Genomic DNA, 27,264 nt, shown 5'->3' with positions numbered 1-27,264 from the left:
GCCAAGGCAGCCAGCAGGCTTTCAACAAATTTGTCAGATAATGGCAGCATGCAGCACTCAATCGCAAGAGCCCAGTGTGAATAAATATTACAAATTAAGTGCTGGAAAGTGCTCAGGCAGCAAATCGTATCCCCCCCCCCCCATACACACACACACACACACCACCACCCACCATGCTCTTTGGGATTTCCGTCGTCCCAACAGAGATGCATTCAGAATCGGACAAAAACAAATGAACTCTAATTAAAGCTTTAAAAGTGGCCGATTACATGGATACAATTCAGAAATGCTGTGTCATTAAAGGATCAAAGATTTTCTAATGATGTGTTCACTGTACACTTTTTTGTTTTCCTGCCCGTCCCCTTCTGAGACAATTTGATAATTGTTGAACAAATTGCATGGATAATGACTATGACGATGAATGGTTTGGAAGATTCGACCGCCCTTGTAATGGCAGGTTGTCAGTCAATTTAACAGAGCGTGCACATCACACCATGAAAATTACAATGATGAATAAAACAACAAACACATTTCAAAACTGCCAGAGGGCACATTCTATTCCTGGAACACAAACCATAGACATATGACATACAAATAAAGTTACTATTGAACTCTTCACCAATAAAACCCTATCACTCTGATAACTCAGTGTCTGCAAATGAATACATTGGTAAATGAGTATGCGTTTTTTGTAGACAAATGAAATGTCTACAGTGTCTGGTTAAAGGCAGCTTATATAAAGAGGACAGCTCACCAGCTACATTTAGCTACCCCACTTTTAAAAATCACCTTTAGATCTCAATATGCAATTAAAAGCCATGGTATCTCAGCGTGTTGAAGTAAGACATAGACATACTTAACTGTAGAAATAGAGGTACTATTGAACTCTTCTCCAATAAAACCCTATCACTCTGATAATCCAGCAAATGAATACATTGGCAAATGAGTACACTGTATGTGTTTTGAAATGTCTCCAGTGTCTGGTTAAGGTTAAAGAAGGTAGCTTATATAAAGAGGACAGCTTACCAGCGAACATCTACATTTAGCTACCCCACATTTAAAATCTCCTTTAGATCTCCATATGCAATTAAAAGCCATGAGATGGTATCTCAGCATGTTCAAGTAAAAGTAGGACTGCGAAGAAGCTGGAAAAAGTAAGTAATTGCACTTCTCAGAAGCTGGATGCATTTAAGCTTGATAAGCAATGAGCTGATGGTCTCATGAAACAGGCGAGTGTGCAAAGAAGCGACTGGGATTAAGTCCCAACATGTACACATGCACACCGACACACACTTGCAATCAGGTATCAGTAGAAAAACCTCCCCTTAAAACACATTCTCATTAATATAGTCAAAAATAAACTTCATCTCTACACACCCAAATATATATCCCACTTCATCTCTACACGCCCAAATATATATCCCACTTCATCTCTACATGGCCAAATATATATCCCACTTCATCTCTACACGCCCAAATATATATCCCACTTCATCTCTACATGGCCAAATATATATCCCACTTCATCTCTACATGGCCAAATATATATCCCACTTCATCTCTACACGCCCAAATATATATCCCACTTCATCTCTACACGCCCAAATATATATCCCACTTCATCTCTACAAGCAAAAAGCCTGGGGCCCAGCACAGTGTATGTGTGTGTATGTGTGTGTAGTACCCCACTGTGTGTTTAGCGCGAGTGTGGCAGTGTAAGATGGCTCACCCCAGCCCAGCAGGCTGAAGGCCCACAGGCAGCAGCGACTGGGAGGCACGGCCACCAGCAGGAGAGAGTTGATGTAGAGCGCCTCCACCAGGAGCCAGGAGAAATTACACATCACGCAGTAGTGGCAGAACACCACCGCTGCCTTACAGGCTGCCTGCAGGGAGAACATGAGAGAGAAACAGAATAAAAAACAAGAGTGACCAGACAGAGAGAAAGAGAGAGGGAGAGGCAGAGAGGGGGGGGGTGGCAGAGTGCGTGTGTGTGTGTGTGTGTGTGTGTGTGTGTGTGTGTGTGTGTGTGTGCAGGGCTGCCAACGTTTCAAAAAACCTTGGAGTGAGATTTGGTGGGGCCAACCTAAAAATGCTGCGGAAATTTTTGTTTGGCTCATTCAGCATTATACCGTACAGTAAAAAAAACGTACATCAGTGGTTCTCAGGTGTAGGGACCAGGCATGGACGGATTATGAACTTTCGGGCCCCTGGGCCCACATGTATTAAGGGCTCCCCACTAATTGTCGCATATGTGGAAGGGGGGTTTGGGGGTCCTCCCCCAGAATTTTTTTCATTTGTTTGATGTGATTTCCTGTATTCTGGTGCATTTTGGTAGCTTAGAAATCTAGACACACCCTAGCGGCAGCAAATGACAAATTACAAATAACATTTGCTTCCAGGGCTAGTCTAGCAACTCTCTGTTGGCTTGTGAGCTCGCTCCCAGAGTTAAATGAACATTGGTATCAAAGGGATCTAGCCTACTACTAGGACCATGGGCGTCGGAGGCATTGTGAAAGTGGGTGGGACATTTCAGAGGGGGGGTATGGGGGTCCTCCCCCATAAAACATTTTTTGGACTAGATGCAATTTCCTGAATTCTGGTACATTTTAACAGGTTATTTAGATACTTCTATATAACAAAATAAAGCTAGCCTACGAAATTAATAAAAACTAAGTCATGCATAATTTAAAAATAACTCAATAGGCTACTTGGCTACGCAATAAGGTTTCCATTACAGCACCGCAGACGTTCAATGAACGCATGAAAGTGGATGGTTTGTTTGAAATCCCGACACTCTTTCAACTACATGGAACGTAATAGTGATAATCAAATACCTCCCCAGATTTCAGTGCCCATCAGTCCCAACATTTAACAATATAATCAAACAGTCCAAAAGTAAATTAAATATCAAACTAAACCGAAAATGTCATGCTTTTGAAGGCCTACCAGTATGCCGCTCCAAGAAACGCATGTCTCAAAATAAAACTCGCATAAGAAAATAAAGGGCTGTCTCGATTACAATCCTGCCCCTAAAGGCCTATACTTTGTCTTAAGACCCCGGCCATAATTTGAGGATTTACAGTATCTAAGTAGACAAACTGGCTTCAGATATCCAACAGAGTGAATAGAGATTGTGCAGTTGCACTTAGCTGTGGTTAGTGACGTGATGCTGTTAATGGGGAGTTTTACATAGCCTAGCGTAAACCTATAGGTTATTTATTTGGCGTACCTATAAGGCTTTTTCCCTTATCAAAAGTGAGGGGGATGACTGATCTCTTCAACACTTAGGGGGATTTGGCGCTTGTCACTATGTGTTTGACATAAGAGGAATGGGAGAATGCATGTAGCAAAAAAAAAAAAGTTTATGAACGACTTACGCGCAAATGGGAGAATCCAATGAAAAATGACAATGAAGCACTAAACAGATGCTGAAAACAGCACTGGTATTTCGCACGGCAAAAGTGGGGGGGTCCAAACTAACAATTTTAAAAAGTGGGTGGGTGTTTTGTAAGAATTTAAGAAATGTTTGTATATTTTAACTTTTAAATGCATCAATCAGGTGCACTTTCAAAATAAATTCAGAGGTCAGACTTGCTTATTTTTATGGAAATATTTGTGCTGTAGCTATTTTGCACTTCAGAATTATAACCATGCACACACAGGTGGAATGGTGATATTGCAATAAGTTCACAACCACAAAAACATATGCTACATTTCACAGTTCAGAAATTTTCAAAAATGTGTGTACATTTCAGCACTCCATGAAATTATGCAGAAGTGGTCACCTGTGTTATTCAGCTAGTTTATTTAAGATAATATATTGGTCATTGTAATGGCCATAGCCTATAGCCTACATGCTATTCATTTTTCAGGATGTACCCATATCTGCATGATGTGAATGTTTGCATATGGCTTATGTCAGGCTTTATATCAATATTTGTGTCTCGTTATTTGATTTTCTTCATATTTTTGCATTAATGTCACTAGGAAGCATGCCAATATAAATGTATTCATGTATCTGTAATGGGATTGGCTGGAACCTGACAATATAAGAACCATGATAGTTGGATAATCTATGGCTGAGCAATTTACAAAAATGTATGTAGGCCTACTGACAAATAGTTTGCATTAGAATACATTATAATTTCGCCCCAATGAGGCTATGTAGAAATGTGTTGCAATTTCAAAACCGGATTACTCAGGAACCACTTATTGCACAGAGGCATGCTTTATATATCCTCGTATTCGGTACGGGTTGCTGTTTATTGTGATATTGGGTTTGCCACGTGTTGTGTGAAGGGTTAGTGAAATATTAAACCGAGAGTAATGGGTGTGCACTGTGTGCAAAATGCAAATATGATTAGCCTAAATTGCACGTCAGTTCAATGTTAATTTTCTCGCGAACCATTTATCACAGCAACTTGGCGCTAATATCATTGGAAAGTTTAGATTCCGCACGTTCACCTGATGTGTGGTATCATATGTATAGGTTTAGTTTAGTTGAACCTCATCTGCCAGGTATTTGACCTACCAGGTTGACACTTCAGCTTGAAAAATACTCAATAATAGGCCTACTCAAAGCATACCTGAAGCCGGGGAAATGCGGGGGGAATGCGCCTGGGATGGCTTCTGAAGTAGCATCGCAAATGAGAGAAAATTTAGAAAATTCCAAAGACAGGGGGTGCTCTTGAACCCTCTCACCGTCTCTGAAAGCATAACCGTGGCTCAACAGGTAGATCTATAGATAGGCTAAACTTATTTTTCAGGCATCTGACCGACCGGGTTGACACTTCAGCGTGAGAAATCGGAGGTGTGGCGTGTGAGTGTGTAAAACTAATCAAATGCGTGTGTCTCACGGCCAATGCGGGAGAGTTGGCACCTATGTGTGTGTGCATGCGTGCATGAGTGTGTGTGTGTGTGTGTGTCTGTCTGTGTGTGTGTGTGTGTGTGTGTGTGTGTGTGTGTGTGTGTGTGTGTGTGTGTGCATGAGTGTGTGCATGAGTGTGTGTGTCTGTGTGTGTGTGTGTGTGTGTGAGAGAGAGAGATGGAGAGAAAGAATGTAAGGGTAAAAGGTCACAATTTACTTGGTTAGTCCCCTTTAGACTATGTCCAGATGCTCAGATTATCGACACACTATCTGTTGACACGCTTCTAAAGCATGGTTCCAGTTAAGGTTAGGGGGATGGTTTTGGTTAAGGTGAAGTCCAGCAGTTGGTCAACAACGATTTGACCTACTGCACGTGGGCAGACTGCCCAAGTGAAGTGTTTTGCGGGAAAAGGAAGTAGGAGAGAAAGAGTGAACAGAGGAGAGAGAGAAACAGAAAGAGAGAAAAGGAAAGTAGAAAGGGACTGAAGAGGCAGACCGAGGAGGAGCAAGAGATAGAGAGGAAGAGAGAGGAAGAGAGGGGAAGAGAGAGAGGAAGAGAGGGGAAGAGAGAGGAAGAGAGAGGAAAAAGAGGGGAAGAGAGAAAGAGAGAGAGGAAGAGGGGAAGAGAGGGGAGAGAGAGGAAGAGAGGAGAGAGTGAAAGAGAGAGGGGAAGAGAGGAGAAGAGAGAAAGAGGAGGAGGGAGAAGGGAAGACAGGGAAAGAGAGAGACAGAGATTACAATTTCATGCTTGAAGATAAAGACAGAATACTGTACATTGAGAGAATTGTTTGTGACTCATGAGGAAATTGTTTGCTTGTCTTGATTGTCACAGTGGCTGTTGTTCGCACAGAGAGTGAATGAAGCGATTAGAAGACAGGTGTGCAGTCGTTAGCTGACTCACCGTGGAGAGTGTGCAATGGTCCATATCCTCGCTGAACAGCGTGGCGTCTTTGACAAACACACCCACGGATTTTAGAATGAAGGTGAGAAACAGCTGAACGTGGATGTAGTTCCGCGCACAGTGGAGTCGCCTGTCAAGCACATACAAACACACAGACACACAGACACACACACAGACACACAGACACACACACACTCATGCACGCACGCATACACAAACATACATATAGGATCAGAATCAGCAGAAATGAAACCCTTTCTGTGGTGTAGTATGGTTCCATTCTGTGGTGTAGTATGGTTCCATTCTGTGGTGTAGTATGGTTCCATTCTGTGGTGTAGTATGGTTCCAGGTTCTTTAATCCATATAAATGCACATGCTGTTTCCAAATAAACAGCAGGTGTTTGAATAGATGCTTAAGGCCAGAATTCAAATTGTGAATAAAGTCTATGTTACAAGGAATGGCAGTCAGGTGGATGATAGGAAATGGAATCAGGCTCTCCTCCATGTCTGTGTAATGAGCCTGACACCGGCTCCCTGTCTTATCTACGGTGAGAGGGGTTCAGACGGCTCAGCCTTATCACGTCTCGAAGCTCTAATGCTACAAGCTACGAGCAGCCAGCTGGCAAGCTCCACTGGAGAGTTGAGAGTGATACACACAGACTGATACACACAGGGGAAGAAGAGGTGAGACTGATACACACAGGGGAAGAAGAGGTGGGGTTGGGAGGGGTGAGGTGGGGTGGGGTGGGGTGGGGTAGGGTGAGGTGAGGTTGGGTGGGGTGAGGTGAGGTTGGGTGGGGTGGGAGACTAGCACCTTCTGATAAGAGATTGTGGAAACAGAGGGAATGCTATACATTTCATATATTCAGTACATCCACATGCATAAAAGCTGCAGCAGGATCTTGTGGATTTAACAACTCATCTGAAAAATAAAAAGTCTTTGCTTGTCCTTGAGCTGAGTGGCAAAGAACTGCATTGTTGTGCTGCATAGTTATACATATAGGTAGTCGTGCAAATACAAGGTTTTTGAAATGCACAAAAGCGAAGTGGCGTAATCCTCTGTCTGAGTTGGGGCAGACAAATGAAATGCCATATCATTCATCTTAATGCCACTGCCCAGACGCCTCGAGCCAATTCTGTACCTCAGTCACATCAATTGGCCGACTATTACTACGTGAGTCCATCAGCAGAAATGCCTCTCTCTGACAGACCCCCCTGCCCCTCAAGAAACACACACACACTCACACACACATTTTGTCTTTTTTATTTTCTCTCTCTCACACACACATACTAACACATTTTCTCGGTCTCATTCTCCCTCTCTCTCTCGCACACACAAACACACACTCAGAGAGAGAGAGAGAGAGAGAGAGAGAGAACATTTCCTAGTTGAGACAAAGGGAGCATATTTATCTTTTCATCTCTTCACATTTTGATCTTATTTATCTAAACATTAAAGGGTATTGAAAGTATGAAAGTTGTGAAAAGAATGAATAGAAAATGAAATAAGATAAGAAGATGTGAGTGGAATAAAAACAAAGAGAAAAGGTGCAATCAGAAAATGGAGAGAGAGAGACAATAAAAATAGAAAGAGAGAAAGAGAGAGAGCAAAACACCTTGAACGGCAGGATCCTGCAGTGAAAGTGCATTAGACAGACCCAAAGTGTTTGACAGTTTGCAGGTTGGGCTGGAACTGCAGATCTAACACGAGTGGTCAGAATTCTGATGTCATTTGACCCTTCCGACCCCGCTGCCTTGGTCAAATGGCTCATTAAAAACACACCCATTTTTTAATCAGTACACCGAAAACAGCATCACATTCTCCAATCTGTGCGTCACCCCAATCTGCTAGCCCAGCTCTGAATGTACTCTGGAAATGAGTCACGGATGTCCCTGTGTCCAGGTAGGAGTGCAGAGATAGATAGATAGATAGATAGATAGATAGATAGATAGATACTTTTATTCATCCCCGCAGGGGAAATTCCAGCAGCAGTGTGTTGTCTACCAACAAGCATTCTCACTGCAATACACTCATAAAAACAGTTAAAAAAATAAAAAGAGTCACAAAACAAGCTACTATCATTAGTAGTAAATAATTAATGGGCTTCAAACAGGTCCGTTATGTAGTCTTATGGCGGCCGGAACAAATGACCTCCTGAACCTCTCAGTCATGTCCAGCGTATGTCCAGTCCAGTCCAGTCCAATGTATGCATAGGCTGCTGCGGTACCCAGGCTCCTTCAGCACCACGGACAGCAGCCAATTAACATTCTGCACTGCAGGGGCCAACAAACCCCCCACTGAAGTAGCATGGATGAAGAGATTACACGGCTTACTTCAAGCTACAGCTGCTCTAGGCATCCATGGTTTTTGTGGGGGGACACATGGGGTGCAAAGGATGACATGCACACACATGCTCTGGTTGTACTGGGTCTCTAGACTGGAAGAGTACCAGGGAAGACGGCAGCTTCTCTAAAACTCGGCCATGTGTTTTTGGACGCATCAGACTCCGGGCCTATCATTGGGCTGAATTTGTCCTGTTGAAACAAAGAATTACCCAGCACCTCCGACTGACCCTCCTCATAAGACCTCGCCATGAGCCCAAAGCAATCAATATCAATTCCTATTTTTACCAGAGTTGTTGTCTAGCTGTGTATGACATGTATGATACCACAATCCTGTGTGACATTTAGACTTATTAAGCAATAAGCCCCGAGAGGCCGTAGGTTACACTGATTCTACAACAGCTAAGGGGCGTTGTTAGGCTTATTGCTTTTCTAAAACTGTTACTATAAATACCTGGTAAAGTTTCATAAAGTAAAGGCACAGCAACTAGAAATATAGCAAGTTATTCCTAGATAATCATTTTTCCGCCAAGAAATATATTTCCTCTATCTGAATGGTTGCCAAGCAACGTCGAGACGCAGCTACTATCAAGTTATGGTAGTGCAGTAATATAGAACGAAATGCAGTCAAGGTGTATGTTTATGCTGGATTTTACAACAGCATCGAACGTGATTCAGCCAATCACAATCAAGGACCGGAACTATCAGTTTTAGAATGATGCTTCTACCACAGATGGCAAAAGTCATGGTCACTTCAAAACTTCTGTACTTAATTGACTATCTACTTCATGCATTTGTTGACATGACAGACTTCACTTTTATATTTTGGATAAGTAAGATGTCACTGACCCCTCAATCAATGTTCTTCGCTCTTGAAGTTTGATAGCTTATGAAAAGTGCTAAGAGTCTGCTAAAAAAAACATGGCTACTCACCCCCTGTGACAATTCCCAGTGTCATCGCTACTCACAGGCTAAGTTGTTAACTCAGTAACCATATATTCTTTTATCTACAATCCTAATCTGTTTATTATTATTATGACCGCCACGCAGCGAAGCTATAATGTCCTGAGCACACTCAAAATAATCCACAGACAGTCTTATCTACAGTCCCATCAGCTTGCACACAAAAATACATTTCAAAGAGGAGTATGGCAAAGGGCACTCTATACATTATGGTTAGCTTAGGAACTTTTGTTCATGGGGGGCCTTACGATAAAATAATTTATGTGTACATTTAGTGACCTACACCAACAAGGATTCCCGGGACACTGAAAGACCGGGGTACACGAAACTTGGTGGGCATGTAACCCCACATGGATAGCATGGAACCATCGTTTTTCGTTTTGATCTGTAGCCCCCCCGCTGGACTGGACCCCCCGAAAGGAGGGCCTAGGATGACCAATTTTTTCCGAATGTTTGCCTTCAGGGGTCATGTTAACCCATTCCATATGCACACATGTGCATAAACAGATACACACGCACACATACATTCACAGTAATCATAAGTATGACACATACTCACACAGTAGACATATGTACGCATGCATGCATAGGCACAAACACAGGCACATACTGTACGCAGGCACACACACAAGCACGCACACACACACACACACACACACATAAACATAAACATGTACACGCACACATGCACACAATTCAAGAATTTCTCAGAATTATGAACAGGCAAGATGGGGGTGGGGTTGTATAAAATTAATTTTACATGTGAAATCTATGAACTAATCATGTTTTGATACTTGTTGTCTAGAAGATACCAGTGAGAATTGAGTGTGGATAATGCAATTTAGTGCGACAGTTAGAATCATATAGGCCTTTCAGCGTGATTTATTTTTGTGGAAAAAATGTGCTGGACTGGGCGGCGATCATATTTTGTACCGCTCTGCGGTACATCTAGTTATTATTATGTTGTATTTCCATTTATTTATTTTTATTTTTTGTCATTTATATTTTTGTTTTTATTACTGTATTTATTTCATTTCTGTGAGCACCTTGAGTCAATTACATTGCATTTAAGTGTGCTATATAAATAAATGTGACTTGACTTGACTTAATGTCATCGCTTTTAGCACACACACGCGTTTAGCTCCTATCTGCCGCCAGCGCCCTTTCTTCATTCAGCTTCACCCTGTTCCCGTCAGTTAGGAGCCTGTCCCTCTTTTAATGAATTTGTCAATTTCAGACGGTGGGTTGCAGGCAGTCGATGGTCCATGGCAATTGATTGTCCATTCAGGGGGACATTCCGGTGATTCGATTATAGAGGACAAAGCGTCGTCTGTACACCGGTGTGGTATGGTGTTTGTGTGTGTGTGTGTGAGTGTGTGTGTGTGTGTGTGTGTGTGTGTGTGTGTTTATGTGTGTGTATGTGTGTGTGTGTATGTGTGTGTGTGTGTGTGTGTGTGTGTGTGTGTGTGTGTGTGTGTTTATGTGCGTATATGTATGTGTGTGTGTGTGTGTGTGTGTGTGTGTTTGTGTGCGTGAATGTGTATGTGTATGTGTATGTGTATGTGTATGTGTATGTGTCTGTGTGTGTGTGTGTCTGTATGTGTGTGTGTGTGTGTGTGTGTGTGTGCGTGCATGTGTATTATTCGCTAAAAGTCAGATTGTCTGATAAATTGAAAAGCATTCAACAGAAGCATGAAAGGAGTCCAGGGCTTTTCTTGTTATTTGTTGTTTCTTGCACACTTGCAAGTATTGAGTACCGTGCCGTGTCCCCGAGACAGACAAGTAAAAGCCCACACCCAAAAACTCAAACTAATTGGCCTTATGCAACACCTGGTTGCTTTGGTATGCACTTACTGTACACCACAGATCACAAAACCACTCATGAAACACGTATCCTCACATGCACACTAGCTGTGCTCATGGTAACGTCAGATGACAAACGAACATCTAAATCCCACAGTGCAAGAGCTGTGGTGCAAGTGGTCCCTTGTCAATACGGGGTTAGGTCTATATCATGGTCATTTCCCAGCACTGTTCCCAATCTCTCCCACTCATCTCTCTCATCTTCTCTATAATGTCCTGAGCACACTCAACATAATCCACAGACAGTCTTATCTACAGTCTCCCCAGCTTGCACACAAAAATACATTTCAAAGAGGAGCTTGGCAAAGGGCACTCTATACATTATGGTTAGCTTAGTCCCAAGAGCCCTAAATTGCCATCTGTCTTGAACCATGAGTGTGTTAGCAAAAGGCTCAATTAGGTGGTGTGCATTAATTGTAATGTAATTAATTCCTTACAACAGTGGACTGAGGCAGTGATTGATTGAGTGGTGTCATAGAAGCTGTTTAGTGGCTCATTAACGAAGAGTAGTAGGAGGAGTAGGAGGAAGAGGAGGAGGAGTAGGAGGAGGAGGAAGACGAGGAGGAAGAGGAGGATATATGTGTGTTTACCTGAAGAGTAGCAGGATCACCACTGCAATGGAGAGAGAAACCAGTGATGCACCGTAGCCGATAGAGTAGATCAGTTTTACTGTGGCGAAGTATGACTCCTGAAATAACACATCAAATTACATGACAATCAAATTAGAGGACATTCAAATTGATATGCCCTGCCTGTCAAATAGCAGGCTAGTGTCTTGGGAAATGTTTCTTATGACAACATAGCTTTGTGTTGTCTGAACACCACCCTGTGTCACTGGATATTTGACTTCCTCACCAACCGTTCACAAGTGGTTAGAGTGGGGGGTCTGACATCTGACTCATTAACCATCAGCACTGGTGCTCCCCAAGGCTGTGTTTTGAGTCCACTGCTGTACAACATCTACACACATGACTGCAAAGCCAACAGTAGTCACACATCCATCATCAAGTTTGCAGATGACACAGTGATCTTGGGCCTGATTAGTAACAGCAATGAACAGCTCTACATGGATCAGGTTGATGAGGTGGCACAGTGGTGTCAATCTAACAGCTTGACACTGAATATCAATAAAACCAAGGAAATGGTAGTGGATTACAGAAGGCAGCAGCAGAACTACAGTTACACCCCACTAATGATCAGCGGGCAACCTGTAGAGAGAGTCACATTGTTTTAAATACCTTGGTGTCCACATTACTGAAGACTTAACATGGACTGTTAACACTCAATATGTTCTGAAGAAGTCCAGACAACGACTCTACTTCCTTCGTCAGCTAAGGAAATTCAAAGTTTCTACATCCATCATTAAGGCCTTCTACACTTCAGCGGTTGAGAGTGTTCTAACTGGTAGCATCATCACCTGGTATGGGAACTCCACAGTTAGAGATTGTAGTACTCTGCAGAGAGTAGTGCGCTCAGCTGAACGTACTATAAGAACTCAACTCCCTGCTCTACAAGATATCTATTCCAGAAGAGTACTCCTAAGAGCCCAAAAGATTCTGAAGGACTCTTCTCATCCTAACAATGGATTATTCCTACCGCTGAAATCAAGAAGACGCCTATGTTGTCACAAAGCCAGAACTGAAAGACTTAGGAGAAGTTTTTATCCCCAGGCCATCCGAACTCTGAACTTACACTATACTGACTTTGCACACATTCACTCCTCAGCACTCTCAAACATTTCCCAACTCTGAACTCACACTATACTGACTTTGCACTCATTCACTACTCAGCACTCATGACCCCCCCCCCCCCACACACACACACACACACACACCTACAAGACTTTTAGCACTTTTACATCCCTCTCCCTATGCTTTTATTTATTTTCTTATTTCATCACACGTCAAAACACACAAACACACACACACACACACACACACACACACATATCTGACTTTCTCCAACTTTTGCACATCTCCATAGAACTTTTTATTTATTATTTTTGATTTCTCCTCCATCTACCCATGTCCTTGATTGCCTAGCCTTTCTGCCCCCCCCCCACCCCCCACCCCACCCCCATCCCCAACACACACACTTACATCATCACTGTCATCACTTCACATACATACAGCACACTGCTTGCTACAGTAAGCCTCCTCTACATACTTGCTGCACACTGCCCCCCCCCCTACATACACAGCACATTGTCTTCAGGATCTTCTCCAACACACATCCTCTACATACTTACAGCACACTGCCCCCACCTACCCACACACACACTACACACACACACACACAGTCACTGCTCCACTCCCCTCCCGCCCACACACACATCTTCACTGTCATCACTCACATACATCATACATACAGTACTCTGCTTGCAATAGTAAGTCCCTGCCCCCCCCCCCCGCCCCCTACATACACAGCACATTATTTCATCAGGAAGCTTCTCCAACACACATCCCCAACATACTTACAGCACACTGCCCCCCCACCCCCCCCCCCCCCAATACACAGCACATTGTCTCATGAGGAAGCTTCTCCAACACACATATTGCACATTGCCCTCTCCCCACATACACAGCACACTATCCCATCTCCCCTGTCATCCCCCCAACACACACACCAAGACCCCTGGCAGTTGGGTTAGCCCCTTGAGCCGTGGATCTGCCCAAGGTTTCTTCCTTGGTAAGGGAGTTTTTCCTTGCCCCTGTTGCTCTTGGGTGCTCCTTGTTGGTGCCCCCAACCCAATCCCAATCCTCCCCCACCTTTTTTATGCAGCCCTTGCCACTTAATCTACTAAACCCCTCTTCTACTGCACTTTTTACCCCCCCCCCCCCCCCCCCCCATTAATGCACAAATAGGCTGACACCAGACATAATTTCACTGCATTTCTTACTTCCAGTAACTATATGCATGTGACAATAAACTTCCTTGTATCCTTGTATCCTTGTTAAACATGGCAGTATTCTCAGAGGGCCCAGAGAGTAAAGCATATAGATTCAGTTCCCAAGATGGACATAACATTGACATGAACATCCATTTACATAAACAAAAGCACTGCACATTTCTGTACAAAATAAACGTTGCCTGATCGCCACAGGAAGCTGTGTTATATATTGAAACACCCAAATTGCATGCAGAAAACAGAAAAAGATAACGACTAGAACATACTATAACACATTTCACCTCTTCACTCACCTCTATATTAGATGAGCGGCTACTGTATATAAGTTATTACCTTAATTACAGTCTATTATTAAACGGCTCTTCACAATGCAAGTAGAACGCTCCATTGACTTGAATGGGATTTCCCAAAGTTCTACCGGTCATTATTTTTGTCTAAGGACCTCTAAATCAGTGGTTCTCAACCTTTTTTCAGTGATGTACCCCCTGTGAAATATTTTTTCAGCCAAGTACCCCCTAACCAGCGCACACGAATTACCGTATACGCTTCAACCACGACTCCATCGTTTGAGTTTTGACAGTAATTGACAGGTGATGGCAGGTGTCATGTGACAGGTTGGGTCGAATCATCCTGGTATGGGGGGGACTCTGGGTTTTTAGGATAATGAAATATGCACCATTCCATACAGGGTATTCCACCTGTGAGGACAGCATCAGACTTGTTTCTATTGAAATGGTCCTGGTTTGTTTGTTTTTCTCAAAAACAAAACTCCAAAAAGTGTGTGTATATTGCTTAAAAAACAAAATTTCTAAAGGGGTGCCAATACTTTTGTCAGTGACTGTATAATTACATTACCGTAGCAGTGATTGCTATGTTTAACTTGGGTAATTTGAACTGAATCATGACAGCTCCTCCTCTGTGTATGTGCATTGGCAGTCTTTTGCTGAAAACCACCAAGTAGCTCAGAAGGGACACAGTGGGGGGGCTAAGTGTGTGATGTAAGGGCGCACACAGTCAAGGTTAATGAGGCAGGGAGCGTATGCCCTTTTCTCTCTTCCTGCAACCTCGTCCTCAGCTAAATTATATTGTTGAACTGGCTGTTCACTTGGCCCCTGAAACTGTAAAATGAGAACCACAAGGTGATTTCCCTGCCCACTTCCCAGCCCCCCTCCCATCTCTTTCTTCTGCCAATGCACTTGTAAAAAGTGATTCAGATTTTGGGTTCTACAAAAGCGCCTTCAGACAGCCCTGCTATTTAAAGAAATGAAATTGAAGTGAAATTGAATTATACGATGCTGAATGGTGTGTCAACAGAGTGCCTAGTGAACGTCATCAACTGTGAACATCAACTGCTAAATTGGGACAGAGTGCACTCTGAGGGGAAACAGGAGGGCGGCTCACCTCCGGTATGTCATCGTCCACACTGCAGGCCACGTGGTACAGAGGGAAAGGCTGCGTCCAACCGCTGCTCGTGCAGTTGCGGCTCACCGTGCCTACGAGCGGCGAGAGGTCAGATAGGAAGCGGCGAGAGGTCAGATAAGAAGCAGTCACACTCCAGCTCTTTCTCTCTCCTCTCTCCCAGTCTCCTGTGTGCACTCACACACCAGTCACACCCACACACACACACACACACACACACACACACACACACACACACACACACACACACACACACACACACACACACACACACGTATATGAATAAACCTGACTCCTCAGTCTGTCACCTGAGATACAGAGACTCCTCAGGTTCTAAGGTGAAAGCCTGCATTTTCTGCACCCCTTTTCTTCTCTTTGTATCTCTTGCTCTTTGCGCTCCAGCCCTTTTCATCACATCACAAAGGCAGCAAATGGACCTCACAAGCCTCCGTTTGCATCACGGAGGTTGCTATGGATTTGGTGATTTTTGAGCGGCTGGTCTGAGGATCTCAGCCCTTTGAACCTGGCTGGAGTGCCCAATAGACATTCCCAGGCAAGGGCATAAACTTTAAAAAATTTAGTGTGTCATTTACATATGAGTCAAATTAATTTGTTGTTATTTTCTTTTCTCGTTAATTAACATGAGTCACTAAACCACTCATTCTTGGAAGCAGTTCCTATTCTCAAAGCTTCATGTGTCAGTGACTGCCATCTATAATTAAAAATACTCAAACAATATCACCACCCATCAATTAAACATTAGAGACTGGAAAGATTTATTAATATTCATGTCAGTTGTAAAAAACTACATTTCATGGATTTTAAATTACATTTCAGTCATCTGTGATGTCATGGGGCAAGATATTGAGCACTTGTTTACTCTGCACTATTTCTCACTTTGAAACATTCAGGTGTGCAAACTATTCTCACAGTGATGTGTACAAAATCTGTTCATCATTCAATATGTCAAACAGTGCCATAATAATTCCACAATGAATCTTAACCCTTAAAATGTTGGGAAATGAACGTTCATTGAATTCAAAATAGAATTTTAGAACCTTGAATTGTTGCAGAACGGAATCTTATGTTCAAAACCCCACACCTTTAAGGGCTAAGCGGGTGCTCTAAACACTATGGTGACAGAAAGCACGGAGTGCATTGGAGCCCACCTGTGATGTTCTGGAAGAGAGAGAAGACCGCGGGACAGGGCACCTGGACCGTCTCTCCGGCCTCTGCTGCCTGCCAACACACCACACTGTCCCATTCTGGCAGACAACCTTTACAACCACAGACAGACAGGCAAACAGACAGAGGGGGGTAGAGAGACAGAAAGAGAAAGAAAACATTTGAAAGGAAACACAAACAGGCACAGGGGGGAAGGAAAAGAGAGAAAGAGAAAGAGAGAAAAGGAAAGAGAGAAATGTCATGACTTCATGACATCAACAGACTGGCACAGGGGCGTAGCACAAGATCCTGGGCCCTATGCATAGGCAGTCCTCCTGATGGGCCCCCATAATAAATATAATAAAATATATTCCAGACTTTTCAAGGACCCTCACTCCCCTTGGGGCCCTAGTAATCAGTACTGATTTTACGCCCAGTCTGACGCCCTTGGACTGGCAGCTTGTCAAAGGGACAAACGGAGTAGATGGAGAGAGTTCACTGGACAAACCATGAGAGTAGATTGAATGGCAGCTCTGTCTCTATTCTGTATGGTAAAGCAAGGCATCTGTCCTCCTGTTATGAGTGAGGTGGACTATTTCTGTCTGTCAAAAGGACTGTGATTACAGACTCCTGCTGCCAAACTTCTCTCGTGGGGAAATCATAGACCCACGTTCAGACGCAGAGAAATGAAGAGGGGGGTAACGATGAAGAGAGGAGCTACAGAGCAGAGCACAAAAGAGAGGAGGAAAGCTGTGGAGAGAGCAAAGGAGATGTAGAAAGACAGCCAAACAGATAGCAGCTGAAAAGAACAAGAGGCAGAGAGAGAGAGAGAGAGAGAGAGAGAGAGAGAGACTTAGGCAGCAATGTACCTCTGGCAGCAATGCATCTCTGGTGTGTGTGTGTGTGTGTGTGTGTGTGTTTGTGCGTGTGTGTGTGTAGTGTAACTTTCACTTTTGATGACGTGTCTTCATTTGTCTGCTCATGATGTTAAACTACCAGACTGAACAGTGATGTCAGTGTTGGGTAGAAACTGAGGCAAATGTCCAATTTCAGTGTAGGTATTGGTCTACCCTGGTTAGCTATCAAAAAATGAGCTCTTAATTGAATTGAACACTGTTAATATATCTACACAGAGACTAACAGTTTCAACAAAGAAGTGAAACAGTGTGTGAAATCCAACAAATGAAGAATAAAGAAGACCCATGTGTCTACCTGTTCTCTAAAACATGCATCATATCACTTCCTCCATGTCTCACATAAACATGTCTGTCTTATAAAGCGAGTTTACCCCTCAATAGCAGATGATACATAAGTTAAACAATCTAATATCAAATCAATCATGCTGAAGTTCCAGGAGATATCTTGTGGGATGGCATTAATATTTCATTCATACTCCGTCTGCCCAAATTGTGACAAACAGGAATGGGACTGGAATACAAATCAGCTTAGTTTCACCGCCAGCTCCCAATCTAAACTGTGAACGGAAAAATGCACTTGGGTTTTTCAGATGACTTGGTGTGCTCCTTTTTATGACTTTCACATCAATACTTTTCCAGTTAATTGAAGGGGACAGAGCCAGCACTCCCTAACGCACTCCTCAGAGGCTCCCCAGGCACTGCCCTGGTCAGGGCCACTGCCCGGTGTGACACTGTGATAACTTAATAGGGGTCAAAGGGACATCTCAACGTGAATCATAATGAAGTGTTCCAGAGGGTGCTTAAGAACAGTGACACGTTGCATCTGGCACTGCATCACCATGACAATGACGCGCACTCCTGCTCCTGCATTCTGTGGTTGGTGAAAAAAACACTGCATGGAATGAAATGAAAAATAACAGAAGCCATTATCACAAAGCCTTCCATTTAAAAAAAAGAAGAAAAAAAATAGCAAATGGACTAATTGCAGGGTTATCTTGATAGCATCTCTTTACCTATCTTGTTCTGTTGCCATAAACAAGGTGACCAGAAACACATCTGTCTTGAAATGTCACCCAATAATTTAAAATGTGTTAATGTGCTGTTAGTGGCTCTAGACTGATGCACTGCAGTCCACACGACCAATTTCCCCTGAGCTGCTGTAAAGCCTTCAATAGCTGAGTACCTACCTGTTAATCACTGGGCCTGAGCTCATAAACCACTCTGGCCAATCCTGAAGTTGAGCAAAGGGATGGAAATATCTAACACTCAACTCCTTTTTAATAGACTGTCTTAGCAGCACACCATTGGAACCTTAGTTTATGGTCAGTGGACTGCATTTATATAGCGCTTTTCTACACTGCAGAGCAGCCAGAGCCCTTTACAAGGTAACGCCACACATTCACCTGAAGGGTGGCACTGGTAATACCACACATTCACCTGAAGGGTGGCACTGGTAATACCACACATTCACCTGAAGGGTGGCACTGGAGGATGCCATGCAAGGTGCCAACCTGCACATCAGGAAAAGTTTGAGGTTCTTGCTCAAGGGCAAGAATCAGGACCCTTCAGTTGACTCTGAACGACTCCTCTACCTCCCGAGACATTGCTGCACTGCTGTTTAGTACTGCCTTACTTATTAGTGTACTCATGTTTGACATGAAGAGTTTGTGTTGATGCAGGCTCTCTGTGCAACAATAACCTTGCTAATTCTGTGCAACCTTTTTTTTTTACTGCAGGCAGCCAGTACATCCCCACTCAACTGATCACCTTTTCCAAGCTCTCAGATCATATTACCTCAGCCACGGTAAAGTTTGTTTGTTGGTTTTTTTGTCAGGAGGATTACAGTCAAAACTACAAGCCAGATTTTCTCAAAACTTGGTAGAAGTGTGTAGCATGGGCCAAGGTCAGGAAGAAGCCATTTAATATGGAGTGGACCAGAATCATATGGCGAATCCAAACACTATAATGTCACTGAATTGGCAGCCTTGGCTGTCCTATAGTCCCCTTCAAGTTAATCCAGCTCTATCTCTTTCTGTTAACTTGGCCTTCCCCTAGACACTTGAACCCTGGCCAGTGCCTTTAGACTTGACGTGCCCTGTCACACTTGCTGCCCCTGGGAACTGGTATGTGTCATCACCAGTTGAGTTGACAGCTGTATGGAAAATTGGATTTTTGGCTTCTCTCTCTCTATCTCCTCCAAACCCCTCTCTTCTCTCTCTCTATCTCCTCCAATCCCTCTCTTCTCTCTCTCTTCTCTCTCTCTATCTCCTCCAAAACCCTCTCTTCTCTCTCTGTCTCCTCCAATCTCTCTCTTCTCTCTCTCTTCTCTCTCGCTCTATCTCCTCCAATCCCTCTCTTCTCTCTCTCTTCTCTCTCGCTCTATCTCCTCCAAACCCTCTCTTCTCTCGCTCCTGCTCTCCACAGACTTCCCCCTCTCAACTGTATCTTCCAGAGCTACTTTTTAATCTCTTTTTCAGGGGCCTGTCCTGAGCAGCTGGACTCCCCCGGAGAGGTCGGCTCTCGTCCTCTGGGAAGTTCTTTTTTCCTCACTCACGCCTCGGGACTGCACTTGGGAGTAGGGGGAAGGGGGGGAGGGGGGGCTTCTGTTCATGTGAGGTGGTGTTATGGTGGTACCCCCTGGCTCTATGGGTAAAGTGTGTTAAAAATTCATTCTGAAAATAAAGTTAATGGGAAAACCTGTGAGTGTGCAAAAGTGTGTGTGTGTGTTTGTGCATGGGTGTGTGTGTGTGTGTGTGTTTGTGCATGGGTGTGTGTGTGTGAAAGAGAGAGAGAGAGTTTGTCTGAGATTTTCTCACAGTGAGAGGCAAAAAGAATCTTCCTGTGTGTGTGTGTGTGTGTGTGTGTGTGTGTGTGTGTGTGTGTGTGTGTGTAATAGAGAGACAGACCTGAGGATGAGGTGTTCCCATATTCTTCAATCTGTCTGAGGCAGCGTCTCTCCTCCTGTTCGAGCTGGTAGATGTATTCACACTCAGGGTGGAGCCCTGCCGACACCTGCAGAGGACACGAGAAAGAGAGAGAGAGAGAGAGAGAGAGAGAGAGAGAAAGAGAGAGAGAGAGAGAGAGAGAGAGAGAGAAAGAGAGAGAGAGAGAGAGAGAGGCTGAAAAAAACAGAGATGATAACTTGTGGTAGAGATACAGAGATAGATGAAGAGAGAGTATGAGAGAGCGAGAGAAGAGGATGATGAAGAGAGAGTATGAGAGAGCGAGAGAAGAGGATGATGAAGAGACGGTAAGGAATTGGGAGCACCAGAGACACAGTGAGAAAGAAAGAGAGAGAGATGAGGGAAGGAAACAGAGACAGTGTGAACATCTGTAAGTCGACAGCTTGGGCGCCGGAAGGGGAACGCGTGGCGGCAAAGAAAGATGTTCCCTTCACAGAGATCCGTGCACCAGATAGTGAGAAACAGAGTCGAACACACACACAACTCACATGCTTCAGTCACATACTGTAGCCCCTTTATAGAATGCAAACACAGACCTACTGGAAGATAGAAGCAAAACAAACTCAGTTCCCTTCTCAGAGTCCCTGGCTAGATGCCTAGTGTCCACCTGCCCTGGACAGGTGACTCCTTCACAGAGGTGACCATGCAGTCAATGGCACGGCCAATGGCAACACAGGGGGAAGTGTTGCATTTGCAGCCAAGAGCTCATCTGTCTCTTTCAGCTGTGCTGTCAGTGACGGTGGAGTGTGTGTATGGAATTATATTTTCTTACTATTGAAGATTGGCTTAATTCATATTTGCTTGTACCCTGGGAATCCAGAGTTCTTGCGGAAGCATTTGCTCAGCGAGAGACTCTGGCAACGAGTAATGATGCACGTAACTTTTGCCCCTTGCATCGCGGGGAACCAATCATATCTGATATAGGCGAGCTGAACAGATGACAGTCGTAGTGTTATCCAATTGCGTCAAAGTCCGGAATCAGTCAGTTATCACTGATCGTATAGTGTTATCCAATTGCGTGCAGTGAGATTTTCAAATGCATGCTTGGTGCCGCCCCTCGAGTTGGGCCATTACATTATTCGTGGCCAGACCCATAATCTTTCAGATTTGGGTCTGGAATCTCTCCAGGCTAATTTCCTTGGCACCTCAGGGGAAATTGCTGGCCATTTTGAAAGGCAACTGGAGATATAAATAGCATAATCTTTCGTATAACGATTTGTGCTTTGATTTGAGGAAATTGAGGGTTATGTTTCATAACTGATGATTGTTTGTACCAAAACAATACACATATTCCCACACACACAGGTACTGGAATCCACACACACAAACACACACACACACACACACACACACACACACACACACACACACACACACACACACACACACACACACACACAGACACACACACACACATAAGGGAGAGAGAAAGGTAAGAGGAAGCGAGACAAGAAGACTGAAAGGCGAAAAGAAAGACAGACAAATAGGGCCATTCCCTTTTCAGACTGAACACTCTTTATCAGGTCTACAGAGATGCCTGACTGTCCGTCTGAATGACCCTGGATGAAAATGAGGCATAAATCTGTGTGTCCACCTCTGAGCTGCTGTGTTCCTCTCCGAGCCGCTACGCTCATCTGTTAGTCCTTCCTGTCAGTTCTCCCTCCTCCAGCCACTGCCGTGACAGCCAGTCCATCTGCCTGATAGATGGTCAATCTGTTCTTACTGAATCTCTCTCAGTTTTTGGCACGGAACCTCCTTATTCCCCCCATACACACCACCACCACCACCACCACCACCATGTCTATCACATCTCCGGACTACCCTCAGAGAGATCTGTCTGTGAGCCTGAATACCGGGGCCACAGATTCCAGTTTCAAGGAAACAATGACAACAATCTGAAGGACACATGGAGTCGCGAATAAAGCTCTTTTAGAAATGTCAGCGGGAAGGACATAAATAGCAACAACAAAAAAACGCCATGAAAAGGATGGTGGAAGAATTTAAATAATGGAGGCAATTATCACCCTAGTGGAACATACAGGATGTTTTCATACAGGAAGACAGAACGGTAGAATGAGAGTCAGAGAGCGTGAGAAAGGAGAGTGAGAGAGAGACAGAGAGGTAGAGAGACAGAGATAGAGTGGGTGAGAGAGAGAGAGGAGAGAGGCGAGGGGAGGGGGGGTTGGATGAAACAAAATATGGGTTAATGCCTGATGGAGATGAAAGCAGAACTAATGGATGGGTGGGTAATCACCGGTGATTACCGTGATTCGGAGGGGAAATACAAAATGTTTTGTTTACTTGCACCCATTTGCCCATCATGTCTCACAGGTTCTGATCTTTTCCCTTTTTTCACTGAAGAAGACAAAGTTATTTAATTCAGTTCGTGGGTCGATTAAGTCAGTGGAGCATAGTGGTTGAAGCTCTGAGATAGATTAAAAAGTCTGGAGACTGACCGATTCTCCCCACCCTCACCGATGATGTTGATGACTATGCATAAAGGGATAAAAATAAAAATTCATTAATTATTAATCCCAAGTCCCGCCAAGAAAAAGACAAACAAAACATGGATGGATGTGTGTGTATGTGTGCATGCGTGTGTGTATGTGTGCATGTGTGTGTGTGTGTGTGTGTGTGTGTGTGTACGTATGTATGTGTTTATATGGTATATATATATATATATATATGTGTGTGAATGTGTGTGTCTGTTTGTGTGTGTGTGTGTGTGTGTGTGCGTGTGTCTGTGTGTGTGTGTGTGTGTACGTACAGTATGTATGTGTTTATATGGTATATATATATAGGTGTGTGAATGTGTGTGTCTGTTTGTGTGTGTGTGTGTATGTGTGTGTGTGCGTGTGTGTGTGTGTGTGTGTGTGTGTACGTACAGTATGTATGTGTTTATATGGTATATATATATATATGTGTGTGAATGTGTGTGTCTGTTTGTGTGTGTGTGTGTGTGCGTGTGTCTGTTTGTGTGTGTCTGTGTGTGCGTGTGTGCGTGTGTACGTGTGTGTATGTGTGCATGAGAGTGTGGGTTACCATGTGAGAGAAAAGACACTGAAGAAGGTGGAAGAGGGTGAGTAGAGGAAGAGAGGAAAAAGAAAGGAAATATGAAACAGAAGAGAGAGGGATTAGTGCGGGGCCAACTCCCAGGAGTCAGGAGATCTCGGGAGACCTCTCTGCTTCTCACAGTTGGCTGCAATTCATTAAACATTAGCCAATCAGTATTCACACTGCGCACACCGCATTCAAGAGACATATTCAGCAGGCAACGGACCAACAGATGCAGTGAAGAAGGGAGAGAAAAGGAGATGAAGAGAGGGATGAAAAGGTGGAAAGAGAGAGTATGGAGAGCTCCTGATTTGGTGCTCTAAAGCAGCTCCAGTCACCCCAGCAAAGCAGGAAGTGAGAGAGAGGGAGGGAGAGAGGGAGAGAAAGAAATATAGAGATAGGAAAAGAGAAAAAGAGCACATGAATCTGTCCCTTCAAAAGCAGTTCCCATCTCCCTTCTGTGATATGCAGTTTCGGCCGAGTTCACCTAAGTTGCTTTTGAGGGGGTGATCCAAGATATGCTGAGGCACTTCAAAATAAATGTATGGGGAAAATAGCTTTATGTGAAAGTGCCAAGGCCCCGGGGGTCGGGCTGAGTGGGGGGGCCAATGTGCCTGCACAGGGAGATTGACTCCAGTGGCGTGATTTCAAGCTGTTTTTGGGGGTGAGGGCACCGAAACTCACACTCTCAGGCTTATAAAATGGCCACCAGATCTCCTGTAAAAATGGGATTCTACGTTTTAAAAAGCCCAGTGCTGAAGGATTATCTTCAGAAGAGGACAATAGAGTATGCAGCTCTGGTTGTGACATCTCCACCCAATAAAGGGGACTTACAGGGATCTATTCATAAAATAGAAATAAATATTTAAAAAAACTCTTTTTGAGTCGTCTCGTGTTGGGCTTTTTAAAAGAGAAATGCCTTTGGATTGATAGAAAATTTGTTATGAATTGTTAACTTTGATTTTTTCTGACTGATACAACTTTTCTAATCATTTACTTTTCTCTAAACCTCTATGAACTACAGAAGTTTAAAGCTATTGGCAAAGTTTCAGTGCATTTGGTCAATTTACACTTTATACAGTATGCGTCAGATTTGTGCTGAACTGAAACTGATAGATTGAACCAGATCTGAGAGAAGTCACTCGACCACTTGACTAATATTACATAACTAATTTCTCCAAAGGTCTGATATGAATAACTTACACACCAGCTGCTAGAAGAGAACTGTGCTCAAAAGTGTTTCACTTAAGGGACATTAGTCAGGAGGAGAGCGCTGAGCAGCTAAATGAACTTCACAGAACAGCGGGTCAAAGACTGCCAGGCAATTAGAGGTGCCTGAGCACAGAAGCACAGGTATCAGCCACTGACATTCACTACTCACTTTGTCTCATTCAACCCAATTATGCTGCTCACTTTTTATACTTCTGCAGTCCCTCCCTCTTTCTCTTTCCTTCTCCCCCCCTCTCTCTCTCCTTCACTCTTTCTCACTCTCTCCCCCTCTCTCAATCTCCTTTTCTCTCCCCCTCTCTCTCTCTCTCTCCTTCCCCCCCTCTCTCTCTCACACTCTCCTTCTCTCTCCCATCTCTCTCTCTCCTTCTCTCTACCCCTTTATCTCTCTCCTTCTCTCTCCCCCTCTCTCTCTCCCCCTCTCCCCTCTCTCTCTTTTGCTCTCTCTCTCACTCTTTCTGTCTTCTCTTGGTACTCTTGTTGCAATCTGTCTCTGTCCTCGTTTCTTTCTCTCCTGGTCTCCCTCGCTTCTCATATTACGAGGTTTTAATTGCGCTCGTTTTGAGCTCTCCGTTCTACCTGCCGGCTGTGACACCTTCCCCCTATTCACCAGAACACCCATCTAATTATACTCAGCCCCCCCCCGCCCCAACTCAAACACACACACACACACAGAAAGAGAGAGAGAGACTCCACACCTTGCTCTTCCACCATTCCAGTCTTAATTGAGCGCTATTTTTTTCCCCAGGTAATTTCCACGCATAATACAAGCTTGTAGCACATGTTCTAACAGCAGGACCCTAAAACCATCCGCTTTGTTAGAGGTGAGCTTGTCACGTGTGGAGTGTGGGGGGGGGGGGGGCGATTAGCTGCTAACGTCATCTGAAGCTCAGACAGCCATCCTCATTCAGTCAACTCTGTCAGCCAGTGGGTATGGCACGGCTGGTAAAAGCTTCTCAGAGACCTAGGACAAGTCTAGCATAGCAGGGGTTGCTAGTCCTGTACCTGAACACTGCCCTATAGCACACTGCTGTCCCTGCCCTACAGCTGGGGTAGCCGTGGCAACTCAACAGCAGACCTGGTTAACTAATCACCTCAGTACAGTGTACTGGTCTAATATTACATTCATGGTTAACTAATCACCTCAGTACAGTGTACTGGTCTAATATTACATTCATGGTTAACTAACCATCTCAGTACAGTGTACTGGTCTAATATTACATTCATGGTTGTCTGTGTGAAGACACTCTACATAAAACTGCACTGAAGTGCATCAAGTACAGCCTATTGCTGACTATATACAAACACACATATGCATACAGTACAATCCCATCATTCACACACATTGCCTGTGATTTATTTGCTCCCTGACACACACACACACACACACACAAACACACACACACACACACACACACACACACACACACACACTCACAAACTGAAATATGCAGAGCACACACTCACACACTATGTCCGCATGAATGAGTGCATGCACACACACACACAGCTGAAGTCACTTAATAATGACTATGAACGCCAAAAAAATCTTAAAGCTGGCAATCCATCACCCGTGCCTTAACCCCTCTACCCCTCCAACCGACCCACTCCTGGCATGCATTCATGAAAGCATCCAGAAAACGACCACATAATTCTATGTCTGCTCACAACATCACTTTAGAGAAATTCTCCAGAGATCCCCAAAGTTAATTTGCAGGCCTTTCATTCTCCCTCTATATGCTCTCTCCGGGGCTGACTGTCCCAAAATAATAGATGGATAGATAGGAATGGTGGATAGAAAGAGGGATACAGATGGAATGATGGACATTTAAATGGATGGATGGATGGATGGATGGATGTGGGGTTTTTTGAGGATGATAAGGCAGGAACCCACTGTGCTTGGTGTGCTTTGGCATCTCATTTAAATAAGCCTTGATAAGACAGCATGAGATAGCCTTGTGCTTTCTCTACTTGATAAGACAGCGTGAGATAGCCTTGTGCTTTCTCTACTTCTCACATTCATCTTTTGAAATGGAAAGAAGATTATTTTAATCATTAGACAGATGGCCTCTGTCGAAGGGGAACTCCCTGATGAATGGCATGTGACTCTGTGTGTGTGTGTGTGTGTGTGCGCGTGTGCATGTATGTGTGTGTGTGTGTGTGTGTGTGTGTGTGTGTGTGATTGCAGGTGGATGGATGTATTATGTACAGTACATGACACTGGTGGATGTATGTGAGATATAACACACTGTGTGGGGTCTGATGTGTTAAGCTTCACTGTTCACAGCTTCACCATCATGACTGCAGATGACTAGGCTGGATGTGCTGTGCACATTATGTCACATTGTGCACATTGCAATCTTGGTGGTGGAGGCTAGGCCACACACACACACACACACACACACACACACACACACACACACACACACACACACACACACACACACACACAAATTCCTCCTTCTAAACTGGCCCTGGTTACAGTAACCAATGTGACAAAAATGGAGCTGAAAAAATGTGGTTAGAATTCTGGGGAAGCAGATTGTTCATCAGCCTTTGGACGCCTTAGGAAGAGAGTATTCGGCAACAACAATCTAAAAATCAGTACCAAAGTAGCTGTCTATAATGCAGTCTGTGTCACCACCCTACTCTATGGGGCAGAAACATGGACGCCG

The 27,264-nt window shown here is 44.0% G+C and overlaps 1 protein-coding gene across 1 annotated transcript in view; it reads right to left on the bottom strand.

Moving 5' to 3' along the window:
• The window catches only part of ghrhrl (growth hormone releasing hormone receptor, like), a 28,873-nt gene extending 6,766 nt beyond the window's left edge, over positions 1-22,107 (bottom strand). Inside the window, exons 1-8 of the mRNA XM_076275458.1 lie at positions 22,084-22,107; positions 20,412-20,464; positions 20,252-20,346; positions 16,434-16,541; positions 15,247-15,338; positions 11,528-11,625; positions 5,769-5,898; positions 1,730-1,883 (exon numbers count right to left, since the gene is read on the bottom strand). Coding sequence (XP_076131573.1) covers positions 1,730-1,883; positions 5,769-5,898; positions 11,528-11,625; positions 15,247-15,338; positions 16,434-16,541; positions 20,252-20,346; positions 20,412-20,464; positions 22,084-22,107 — 754 coding nt within the window. The remainder of the gene's footprint in view (positions 1-1,729; positions 1,884-5,768; positions 5,899-11,527; positions 11,626-15,246; positions 15,339-16,433; positions 16,542-20,251; positions 20,347-20,411; positions 20,465-22,083) is intronic.
• Between the last annotated feature and the right edge of the window lie 5,157 nt (positions 22,108-27,264).

Source organism: Alosa pseudoharengus, unplaced genomic scaffold (assembly GCF_046254945.1).
Source record: "Alosa pseudoharengus isolate Yale_2024_CS ecotype anadromous, Long Island Sound unplaced genomic scaffold, YU_APseudo_1.1 YU_APseudo_1.1_scf_11, whole genome shotgun sequence".
In the NCBI taxonomy this organism is placed as follows: Eukaryota; Metazoa; Chordata; class Actinopteri; order Clupeiformes; family Clupeidae; genus Alosa; species Alosa pseudoharengus.
Note: the sequence above shows the minus strand (reverse complement) of the source record. Positions and strands in the feature narration are given on the sequence as shown.